Raw genomic sequence first — 12,671 nt, 5'->3', positions numbered from 1 at the left:
CGTATAGTCAGTTTATCATTGGTTCGCAATTGTTGTAGAGCCAAATACTCATCATATGTTAAGTTATAAAAGCTGTTTTTCTTTATATTAACTTTAAACAGCTCTTTATCAACTAACTTAACAAATATCTTGAGTGTAGGACTCAAGTGTGGCACAAACAGGCTAGAGCATTTAAGACGAATTGCCACCACTCATTGTTCCCCAAACGTTAAATTTAAAGCAATGTTCCTAATGAAAAGCTTAATGTCAAGTATCACATCTTCAATACAAATTGGTCAAAAGAGTAAAAAACTGAGGCCTCTGTCAAGTAAACTTACTTGTGCTGCTGTCAAAGAAAACGAGGAAAGATTATATACTAGCGTGGAATTTTCTTGTGGTTGGTCTCCTCCATGGCATGCTTGCTCTCTTGTGAAGGTTTCCACCTCTTCCACCCTAAACTGGAGCTCCGCCCCCTGCCCAGTGGTTGCGGCAGCCTGAAAGGGGCTGGAAAATTTGAAAAAACACTGTCCAAAGGTATAGCAGTATCGATGTCCTTAGGTCTAGCACCATTCAATGAATTAGAGGCAATAAGTGCATCTGTAGGCAAAACTGGTTGTTGTATCATTAGGGACTACAATAGATGATGCACAAACAACATTAGTAGAGATATCAAGTTCTTGATGTATAGGCTGTGGCTGTTCAGCGACAGCTGAAGAGATATGGCCACATTAGATGTATTAACTGTCCTTTCGGATCCACGAGGCCACACAGAAATGTGGCCTTTTTTTAAATCAACCATATCCCTTGCTAACTTCCTTTTCTTGATCATTTGTTGCCTATCATCACATGCTAAAACATTGAGAAGCACATTGTCTATTTCTGCTAAATGAGCAGATTCACTGAATTTAGAGTACAAGTCATTCGGCAGTTTTTCCATTTTGTCAGGTAGTTCTTTTTCTTGTGGAGCAAAAAATTCAGCAAACAGCACAAGTAAGTTTACTTGACAGAGGTCTCAATTTTGTACTCTCTCGACCAATTTTTATTGAAGATGCGATGCTTGACATTAAGCTTTTCATTAGGAACATTGCTTTAAAGTTAGCATTTGGCGAACAACGAGTGATGGCCGTTCCTTTTAAACGCTCTAGCCTGTTTTTACCACAATTGAGTCCTAGACTCGAGACATTTGTTAAGATAGTTGAGAAAGAGCTGTTTAAAGTTAATATGAAGAAAAACAACTTTTATAACTTAACATATGATGAGTATTTGGCTCTACAATGATTGGAAACCAATAATAAACTGACTATACATCCATCCGATAAAGGGGGATCCGCTGTGGTTCTGGACACTACTTTTTATGATATGAGTATGTCTGAAATGCTTAAGGAAGATGCTATCTATGAACGCATTACACAGGTTGAATTGAATATGATTGTTAGAGGTACAAATGATCAGTTGTATGAATTATTAATGGATGAAGCTATTGACAAAGGGTTATATGATTTTATGCTTGTATTAGAACCATTAGTACCAATTATCCATGCATTGCCTAAGGTGCACAAGTCACTTTTGAACCCTCCCCTTCACCCAATAGTATTGGGCAGGGGTTGGGCTATTAAATTTATATCTATTTATTTAGAGAACCAACTTAAAAAAACATTGGAAAAAGCAGTTGCAGTTCTGAAAGACACAGATCACTTTCTGAGTACCTTGAGTGATTTTACTAGGGCACATGGTTTGTTCCCAGATAGCACCATTTTGGCTAACATGGATTTTCAAACACTCTTTACTATAATACCCCATGATATGGGGATTTCATCCCTTAAGAGGTTTTTATTGACCAATACTGAATATTCTCATGAGCTTATTGATTGTATAGGTGCATTGATTGATATTATTTTATGTAATATTTTTTTTTTGTTTAATGATGTCATATACAGACAAACAAGTAGGTGTAGCGATGGGGACTCCATGCGCTAACAGTTATGCCAGCCTTGTGTTGGCGGACTGGGAGCACAGTGTAGTTCTATCTGGTCATGTGTTTTCCACACAGCTATTATATTATAAAAGATTTGTGGATGACATTTTTATTTTATGGCATGGGGCAGAATCTGATGTTTTGAATTTTGTGCAGTATCTTGAATCTTGTAGTGACTGTCTTAAGTTTGTACTAAATCATTCATGTACTTGTATAGAGTTTCTAGACACAAAGATCACGCTGGTTAATGGAACTATCTGTAGTTCCCTATATAGAAAACCATGTCGAAAAAATGCACTTCTGTAGTATAATAGTATGCACCCAAAACATATTTTTAACAACATTGCTAAAGGTCAATCTTTGAAAATGTCTGGATTGCATACAGATGAAGATGAGTACAAAGAGGCTGTTGAATTTGAAAGGTGACCTACTAAATAGGAGTTACAAGAAACAATTTTTGGATAGTACCTTGGATGAAGTTATTGGGATGCACCCTGATAAGGGTAGACCATTTTTTAATCGTCCATTTACATCCACGAAATCTAATCAAACTAACAATTTAAATAGTAAAGTTAGGTTGTCTTTGACTTATGGCAATAATGTGCACCAGGTATGTGACATAGTGAATAAATATTGGTCTGTTTTACTCTCTGATGACAAAATTAAAGGGATTGTAGGTGATAAGCCTAGTTATGCATTTAAGAATAACCTATCACTCAAAACACAGCTTTGTTACAAGTCAACTATTAAATCTTCAGTTGTTTCTGATTGCACTGGCACATTTCCTTGTTGATTATGTCATGCATGGAGATTAACTCTGAGCACCCCACCATGGAATTTTCTTTTAAGCCAAGATTGCAAATCCAAGGGATTGATTTACTTAGCGAAGTGCAGGCTTTGCACCTCATTTTATGTGGGGAAAACAGGATGTTGAAAAAATGAATTTTGCAGCATATAGGTGACATCAGACACATGAATCTACATAATTTCTTGGCTAAACATATTTCATCGCAACCAGGGCATACTTTAGAGTTTAGTATATTACAACATGTGCCTATGAATAAGAGGGAGGTGATTGTAATAATAAACTTGAAATTGCTGAGACTAAGTGGATTGTTAGATTGCAGGCAGATAAACTGCCGGGTATTAATGCTGCTGTACCTTTAAAGCCCATTCTTAAAAAATGAAGTATATATCAGTAATTAATGTGAGTTTTTTATTGGTTGTTTAATTTGTGTTTTAATATATAATCGTTTTAGAAATTTTAATTCAGTGGATCTGATGAAGCACAATTTGTGTGAAAGTGCTTATCCTGTGTAGTTATCCTGTGTAGTTCTATTAAAGTTTTTTATGGTAACAGCTTTGGTGAACACTTGGTTTGTTTATTTTTCTACTAAATAAAACATCTCAACTTCATTTTGCATCCAGAGAATTATATTTAAACTACTGCACTTCTTTTGCCATTCACATTGTTTAGTTATTCCCCACCCAACAAATTTCCATTATACATTTAAACATACAGGCTGAGTTAGGAAGCACACAAGGAGTCTTAAAGTGAGATTGTTTCATTGGCCAGAGGGATTTTTAGCTGGTTTAGTCACTTTTCTTTGAGTTTATAAATTCTAGTGCTTGTTGCACAGTGGCATTTATCAGTGTCTTGTATAGATACAGGCACTTCAAAACTAATTTTTTTGTATAAAACATCCCCTGTAACTTTACTATTAATTGGGATACTTATAGGACCCCAAAATTACAGAAGCCCTGTACAATTATATCAATAGATGCATAGAGACAGCTATGCCTACTAAAATAGGTCCAAAACTAACTCAAATAACAAACTACCCTGGTGGAATCCAACATAAATAGATTGTAAAATAAAATTAAAAAAAAAGTTGCAGCCAAGATTAGTAAGTGCTACACCCAGCCTGTTACAAGAACAATTGTCAATATAAGCAAACAAATAAGGAGGTAAATTAAGTCTACTAAAGCCAAATGTTAGGTAAATATAACCTCCCAGGCAAAGGACAACCACAAGGCTTTGTTTAGCTTTGTGCAAAACCTCAAATGCTGCATACAGCAGTGTACATAATTGATGGGAAATGGAGCTACCTACATCATGGAGCTTGTAGACATAGCACATCTGCTAGCTGAAAAATTCAGCTCCAGTGTTGCCCTCCCCCAACCCCCCCCCCCCCCCTGGGAAATAGCATAAAAGCAGAGATCTTCCCAAATTTTATTTAAGAGAAACTGGGATCAGTGGATAGGAAATAGGAAACAGGAATCAGGAAACTCTTCAACTTCTCAGTCCTCCACACTAATCTTATTCTTAGTCCCATTCTTGTACTTCATAGTTGTAGTTCTAACTCTTATATCACATCTTATATTTTACACCTCCCTGTAATTTCCTCCTTTATCTCTTTTACCCAAAAAAAATGTAAACGTTATACTGTGTATCACACCATACATACACTGTCTGTATTGTATCTTGTTTTATACTTGTACATTTTATATTTTAATACTTTTAATTTCTGCATTGTTACATTTTTCTATAGCCTTTGCATTGTTGTATATTTGTCTGCATCTTGCTCTGGAGCTTTGGATCTCTACTGAAAATGGGCCCCTGACCCAGTCAGACCATTATCCAGTAAACACATGTAAATAAATAAATAAATACACCTAGGATCTAGCACCTATATCTCTAATGGACAGAGGCAGTTTGTAAATCATGCCCTAGTTTGCATATACTCCTTAAATTAACTACTAAGGCACATACAACTCACAGGATAAATTTAGGATACTTGGCTAGGCTTATAAAGGTCCGTGTGGTCATTTGCCTAGTATACACGTATGAACATATGAACCAATGAACCGGTGCAATAGCAAGTCAGAAAATGTAATTACTGGCAAAAAAAGGTAGGTGATTCTTCCTAAAGTGAGCAAAAGTTAACTAAAACACATAGCTAAATTATTAAAATAATAAATCTTAATGTATCCCTCACTACCATAGTAAAACATGAAAAATGACCTAATATCACAAAAAAGATGTAATTACCTTGGAATTGAAGCCACCTTTGTGACACATCTGCAGAAACAACTTAATGTCCTATTTTATATAACCCATCACACACACACACACACACACACACACATATATATATATATATATATATATTGCTACATGGAGCAGCTTGCACTAAATACAAAGTAATCATACATTAGTTATCAAACTCACCATATTGAAAACAGAGTTAAAATTGATCAAAAAATGAAACGAGTTTCATTATCCAGTTGGTTAAAAAAATCCTAGCATTAAATTCAGATATATTTTGACTGAAGAGGGGTAGTGTTACACATAAAGTTTTTCTAATGTAAGATGTATGGTTAAGGGAGGGGCAGGCTTATTGTTAGCATGTATTAGTTAGGATGGGCAGGGGGCAAATCCCCCACTCCACCCCTTATTAATGCATACTAACCCTAAACCTGCCCCAACCCCAACCCTATACCTTACCTTGGACAAAGCCCATACACATGCACAACAAGAAATGTATCCCTTTACTGAGCCCTTTCTGTAACCCTAACCCGAAAACACTCTCATACATATTCCCATACTCTAATGCCAAAATTTGTGATATAAGCAAAACTTTCAGCATTGCACTCATAAACCTGCACTTACTTTACCCACAGACACATTTTAACATAATAGTTTCAATGCATACTGCACTCAACAAAATATGCATTTGACCACATTGCCCAGCAATTCAAGCCATTGATGAAGTGACATTTAACAATCTGCAGATAACCCATATATATAGATTAATAATAACATACCAAAAAGCACTTTGCTTGATCTCTGTCTTTCAGATACACAAACATCAAAACATGGAGTTACCAAAAAAAACTGTAGCTTTTGTTTTTTTGTTTTTTTTTTTTTACAGGGTGTAATCACCACAACCCCTGTGTGCGGAAGCTGCATTCCACCATACCCTCGCTAACTTGGATATCTAACTCAAGATCATGGAATACTAGGAAAAAATGTTGAAAGTCTTTTACCCCTGCATTACATGATCATACCACTGCCAGCATGCTGTTAATTTACTTTTCCATCTAAGAGTGCAACTTGCTGACATAGTGAGGATCTACTTGTTTATATATTTTTATTAATTTCTTAAATAGTTTACAGAAAGCCCACTGTACATCAGTCTCCCTTTTCAATGGTGACTCAGGAGCACTGTCTGGTTACGTGACTTAGTGAGAGTCACACAGTAGGCAAACGCAGATGGAAGGCATCAACCCTGTACATCTGGCCACAGGGTCTCATTTTTCTCATTACAAGAGAACCATATCTCAGGACACTGTATCACAACAAACCACGCTATCTGGGGAAAAACTGGTTGGATGTTACCTTTGTGGTCATTGTTCTTTTTGCAAATATGTGTTTAAGACCAAACATTTCACCAGTAAGAATACCGGTCAATTATATAATATTAATTGCTTTGCAAATTGCAGTACCGATTGGGTTATATATTTAGCTACATGTACATGTCAAGCGTTCTATATTGGACAAACATCTAGACAATTTAGAGTTTGCATGTCTGAACATCTTGGGAACATCAGAAATGCCAGACCCACCAATGCCTTATATAGACATCATTTGACGCATAAAACAGCCAATTTTACCTTCACAGTTATTGATAAAATTTCAGGAAACAGATCTTTTAAGACAGGATAGTACAACTTATTAAATTTTAAAGAAAAGAGATGGATTGTTAAATTTGGTGGTCTTTTTCCACCTGGTCTAAATGATAAACTGTAATATGTCATCTATCTTATCAGATTAATATATGCTTATACTATCATCTATCTTATCAGATTAATATATGCTTATACTGATTTACTTTTGCTGAATATTACATGATTACTTCATTTACAGAAATTATTTAACCTTTGTTTGTATGGATTTATTGTCTACAGGAAATGATGTCATTACTGCTTTGTTGGATTTTCTACAAATAGCAGCCCCAGAGCTGCAATTAATGTAAAACCACTGATGAAAGCACTTTGCTGAAACCAGTCTGGTTATATTAAACTTTTTTGCTACCACCTTTCGGGTGCTGGATTGCCTTTTTTACTTTATATAATTAAGCAATAACAGATGCACTAGCTGTTTCCTTATAGCATGAACAACTAATGTTATGTTTAACTGGAAATTAGGTCATAATGACATATGAGGCTACTTGGGATGAGAAAGCCCAGTCAGTAACAGTTTGAAAGGATAGCTAGAAAGTAATGCAATCCAATCTCTTAATGATTAGTACCTGATGGAGGTGCCCATTGCCTGAATGTGGTCAGTGTGCTTGGGGTTTACCCTTGCCTTGAGACACAGCAACCTCAAACCTGAGTATGTTAAATCTGGGATACAATCGCTTGCCTGTGGGTCATGGCTGGGGAGGTGGGATGGCCTTCAAAAAATGAAAAAAAAAAGTCAAAAGGAGTGGCCTTTTAAGAAAGAACCAAATTCCAAAAACTGTGTTGTTTGCGGATTCTGCATTGGGTGTGGTGCTTGATTAAATAGCTTTTATTTTCTGCCATGGAGCCAATTTGGATAGGACAAGAAGAACTGAAGATGGAGGTGGCTATTGCTACTTTTATATTGGTTGTGTGCTGTCTGCTGCTGGAGAGGCAGCAATATGAGCTACGTATTACCTCTACATACTTGGATACCCTTCTACAGGTCACCTTCAGTGGAAGGAAGGAAGACTAGGCCAGTTGATGAGCTGCATTAGTGACTAGAACTCTTTTAGTTGTAAAGCTACAGATGTCCTTCTGAATGTATGATAGTAGAAAACTTTATTAAAAATGTGGTCACTGCTTACTTCTCTCATTTTAGAATGCATCAGAAAGGGCTAGCTCCAAGTGCCTGCACAAGAACATGTTAAGGCCAAGAAAAGAAACTTTTCAGGGAGTACTCTTTCAAAATGCATTGCCTCTTTGAGGAGCTATGGTTCCCCATGCCCAGATGAATAATAGGCAACCCTTATCTGTTTTCTTTTTCTTTCTTTTTTTTCATTCATTGATCTTAGATTAAAAAGGCTGTTTTGGCAAAAAGGCTCTTTCATCCCTTTTTTACTGACTCTTAAGTGGAAAAACTGTTGTTTAAAGAATACAATTTCAATGCCATGCCTAATGCCTCATTTTCACCAACTTTTCACTATGCAATAGAATACTGATAATAGTATTACCCATTTGTTAACCAGCTAGGCTCACTGAACACATTCCCTTTTCAGGGACAACCCAGGAACAATGCCTGGTTAAGTAACTTGTTCAAGGTCACACAACAGTCAAATGAGGGCTGCAGGAGTCCAACCCTTGTACTACAAGAACTACAGCTCACAGCCATAACTCTCTGTCCCAACTACCAGAAAATATCTTTTAACAAGGCTATGTTTACAGCTTTCGTTTAAATAATTACAGACACTACATTTACAAATCAGCTTTGTATCTTGGGGGCTATAGCAATAGAATAGCATTTGCTAGTGTTTTTAATTGTGTTCATTGCCTGTGGCTCTGTCATCTCCGGCCAAAGTGTATGAGTTTAATATAAGCAGCCTTAAGACCTTTTTGTTTTGGTAATAAAGATTCTGAATCACACCATCATGGAACATACAACATACAGGATTAAGGAAAGTATGATAATTATCATTTACATTACTTGAATTATTTTATTTATTTGTTTGTTTGTTTATTTATGTTTCTTTTTTTCTATTCAGACTGATGCAATGCCAGTTTGTTCTGAAAGTGGATGTGTTAGTATTTATTGTTTACTTTCCTCCAGTAATATAGTTGCTGCTATAACAAGCAGTTATGTCTTATATTAAAATATTTATTTTCTAAGAGAGAGTATTAGTGGCTCTGCTTGTTTACAACTGCAGCATAGTTTCTTTCGAAGTGTAAATTAAAATATGAGGCATATTAAGTGTATGAACCATTGTAGTAAATGTGAAGGGTATTCTCAAATGGGTATTATTTTAGTATGTGTGAATAATAGAACAGGAGTCACCCAAAGGAAGGCATAAGAAATAATCATTATTAAAGATGCAGTAAAGAATCTCACCAGAACACAACTATTATGCTTAAAGGTTACAGGTGAAAAATATCAAGCAAGCAAGGTGAGCTCCTCTTCACACACACACACACACACACACTCTGCTTATTGTGGGAAGGTGGGACTCTACCCTTACTCCTTCCTTATGTACGTTTAACAATTTCAGTACAAAAGCACTTCTGGGTATGTTGTAAAAACCTAAATAAGGGAACCCACATTACAACTTCCAGTTTCCCTTTTATTATGAATTGCAGGAATATGGCTAGCATCACTTTTGGTGTGTCAGCTTTGGCCTGCTGTAACTCATCCATTTCAGTGTCTGTAGAGGAACAGCTCCCAAGACAGATGAGGCAATGCTAATCTGGAGTAGATTAAACATTTTAAATTTCATTTATTGTTATTTTTTGTGTGTGCTTTTTCCTCGTCTGTTTGCTGTCCATGAAGTCTGTGCTGTTTAGCTGCTGATGATTATCAGTCTTGTCTCCATGGCATGGCGGGTGTAAATACAGTAAACAGCTTCGTTTAGAATCAAGTCACACGTTGAGTGGCATTTTAGTGACTGTTACTTCCATGAATTTCAAGGGACATCTTATCAAAAATGTAAAAAGAGTCTATATCATTCAATTGATATCATTATATTTTCTTTATTGCAGGCAGCCATGTGCTACATCCATATAGCTGCTCTAATTGCAGAATACTTGAAAAGAAAAGGTAAGAGGAATAAACAACCAGTGAATCCACTGCTCTTTCAAAAGTTACAGTTTCAGACTGCCAAAAGTAAACTAATACATGATTTATTATTATCTAAACTGTAGCATATTTCAAAATGTATACCATATATAACATGGTAAGTAATAAATTTGTGATATGGTCGAATTAAATTCATGGCATGTATAACACAGTGAGTATTGTATATGTGATGTGGTCAAACAAAATCCATGGCACTTCTAACATAATGTGAAATGCATTTCTGATGTGGTCAAGCATTCTTTATAATTAAACAAGATACTAAAACTGTTTTCACATCATTGTCTTATTAGATACTCAAGGTTCATAGCAGTAAGACTTCTAAGCAATTTTCAACTATTCAGTCTCAAAATATGCAATTTGTTTTCAAAAATATAGTGTAGTCATTTTCTGTATTTTTACAAGTCTCCAAAGTATTTGAACACATTCTTCACTATCCATAAAGAATGCAAAGTCAACTAATTTTCAGTAATGGTAAAATATCTGCAATTTTAATAACTTTGTCATCTGTGCCATACATTAATAAAGAAAATCAGCAATACTCTTAAATATCACAGCATATATATTTGTTGTTATGAACAGTCATTTCAACCTGTGTAGTTAGCATATGTAAATTACAGAGAATAGGCTGATGCCACAGTGCAGTATATGTAAGGCAGATATGTGAACAGATTAACTGTCAGTTCAATAAGAGAGCACTCATATTAGAGTTATTCAGACATAGTTACCCAAAGTGACAGGACTGGTATTAAAAGATGTTTAAAAGTCCAAATCTGCTAGACTCTCCATAGTAACTTCAAATAATCAAATGTTTCAACAAGAGCTTGATGTGTTTAAGGAGATAATTTTAAAAAGCAGGCATAAATATGAATTTGTGTGTAATACAATTACTGAGACTCTTAAGTGATGGGTTAACAAGTATCCTCGTATTTTTGTGGTCAGAGGGTATCGCACACTTCATAAATGATGAAAGAGAAAATTGTGGTTTTAAATTTGATATGATTGTGATATTCACAGTATATTCTTGAATGCAAAGAATGAAAATGGCACGGTTTTAATGGGGAACAATGGTTAGTCTGGACTGCAGGTAAAAAAACCTCCATTCATAAATAGAATAGCACAAACTATAACCATGTGGGATAATGTGGTTTGTGTAAATACTGCACCTATATACGTGTGTGTGTGTGTGTGTGTGTGTGTGTGTGTGTGTGTGTGTGTGTGTGTGTGTGTGTGTGTATCTGTGTGTGTGTGTGTGTGTGTGTGTGTGTGTGTGTGTGTGTGTGTGTGTGTGTGTGTGTGTGTGTTTGTGTGTGTGTGTCTGTGTTGTGTGTTTTATTGTCTTTTATTGTGAAGTATTTTGTTTTTAATGCATTTTAACATTCAACATATATGGAACACTAAGGGAAACGTTTTTGTTTGGTTAATTTTGTTTGATTCATAATCTTGTGTGATTTTTTTTTTTAATTTTTGTTCTTTTGATTTTTGTGGGACAAAAGTACTCAACTTCAACTATTTGTATTAAAGTGTTGATCTTTCTTCCACAAAAAAGTATTGTTTAATTTTTTCTTTAATGTTTTTTTCAATATATGTCTTTTTCATGCTATTTTGACAGGAAGCATGTAATGGCATAAAATGCATCATTTGTGGGGTCATCTAACCGCAGTGTTTATTGACATACCAGTCTACTGTTCATCTCAGATAATTATGTGATCTTAGTTTTTACTTCATATTCTGTTTATATCGTTGCTGAAACATACACTGTCATCTTAATTTCCGCTACTTACACATATTCTTTACATCTAGTCTTGTCAATTTGTACTTGTAGTAAATCTTCTCTCTGTTACTGATTATATATCTGTAACAAAATCTATACATATTGTGATGTCTCAAATAATATGCGGTTTTAATGGTTAAATGGAGCCTTTGTCTCCAGACCTCCTCTTAAAATCAGTTCTACCCAGTCAGAACTTCCAGGTTAACAAATGCATGTAAATAAATTAATTCTGGAGGAAGTGGTTCAGATGCTCCTGCAGAAATTACATGTGTGTGGGTGTGTGTAGGGGGGGGGGGTAAGCCATTTAATTGTAAACTGAGAGTAACAGTAAACCAGAATGGATATGGCTTCAAAGCTTGACATTCACTGGTGCTTTTTCTGCTACTGGAGTACTTAATGGCTAATTTCATAAAAGACGATGGGTTTTGCATGAAATATCAAACTGTAACACTTTCAGGTGACTGAAAGCTAGGAGTGTACCAGCAAGGCTAGACTATGTTGTAGATGTAATAGCCAAGGTAATATATGATGTCATGTTTTATATATATATATATATATATATATATATATATATATATATATATATATATATATATGGATTCCTATTACAAGAACGAAAGTTCACTACTTTGAACTTGTAATAGGAAGCCTCACTTCTGCGAAAGTTCACTTTAATGAAAGTGAACTTTCGCATAAGTGCACTTCACCGAAAGCACCGCAGCACAGTGGAGGACATAAAAAACAAGCTATGTCCTGGACTATGGTGCGATACTCACAGACCTTAGGGTTAGGGCATGGGTAAGGGTAGTTAGTAAAGGTATCCCCTTACCCTAACCCATTCCCTAACCCTAAGGTTCGTGACTATCGCACCATAGTGGAGGACATTCCTATGTCCTTCATTGCGCTGCAGTCATTATGGACCTTAGGGTTAGGGCACAGGTCATGGCAAGGGGATAGCCCGACCATGACCCGTGCCCTAACCCTAAGGTCCGTGAGTAGAGTATTGCACGGAAGTTCAGCACAACATCCATTCGTTGTACTGAACTTCACGTAACTGCACTTTTGATTAAGTGCACTTTTGCTGCAGTGAGCAT

At 35.7% G+C, this 12,671-nt stretch overlaps 1 protein-coding gene across 7 annotated transcripts in view; it reads left to right on the top strand.

The window, feature by feature from the left end:
* DOCK10 (dedicator of cytokinesis 10) overlaps window positions 1-12,671 on the top strand; it is a 2,344,342-nt gene that overhangs the window by 2,006,690 nt on the left and 324,981 nt on the right. For all 7 annotated transcript variants that reach the window (XM_044070265.1, XM_044070268.1, XM_044070269.1 and 4 more), the window contains one exon: window positions 9,710-9,767. In XM_044070265.1, coding sequence (XP_043926200.1) covers window positions 9,710-9,767 — 58 coding nt within the window. The remainder of the gene's footprint in view (window positions 1-9,709; window positions 9,768-12,671) is intronic.

The sequence above is a fragment of the Protopterus annectens genome, chromosome 4.part1 (assembly GCF_019279795.1).
Source record: "Protopterus annectens isolate FY-2018-M chromosome 4.part1, PAN1.0, whole genome shotgun sequence".
In the NCBI taxonomy this organism is placed as follows: Eukaryota; Metazoa; Chordata; order Ceratodontiformes; family Protopteridae; genus Protopterus; species Protopterus annectens.
The sequence above is the reverse complement of the archived record's forward strand: the minus strand, read 5'-3'. Positions and strand labels throughout refer to the sequence as shown.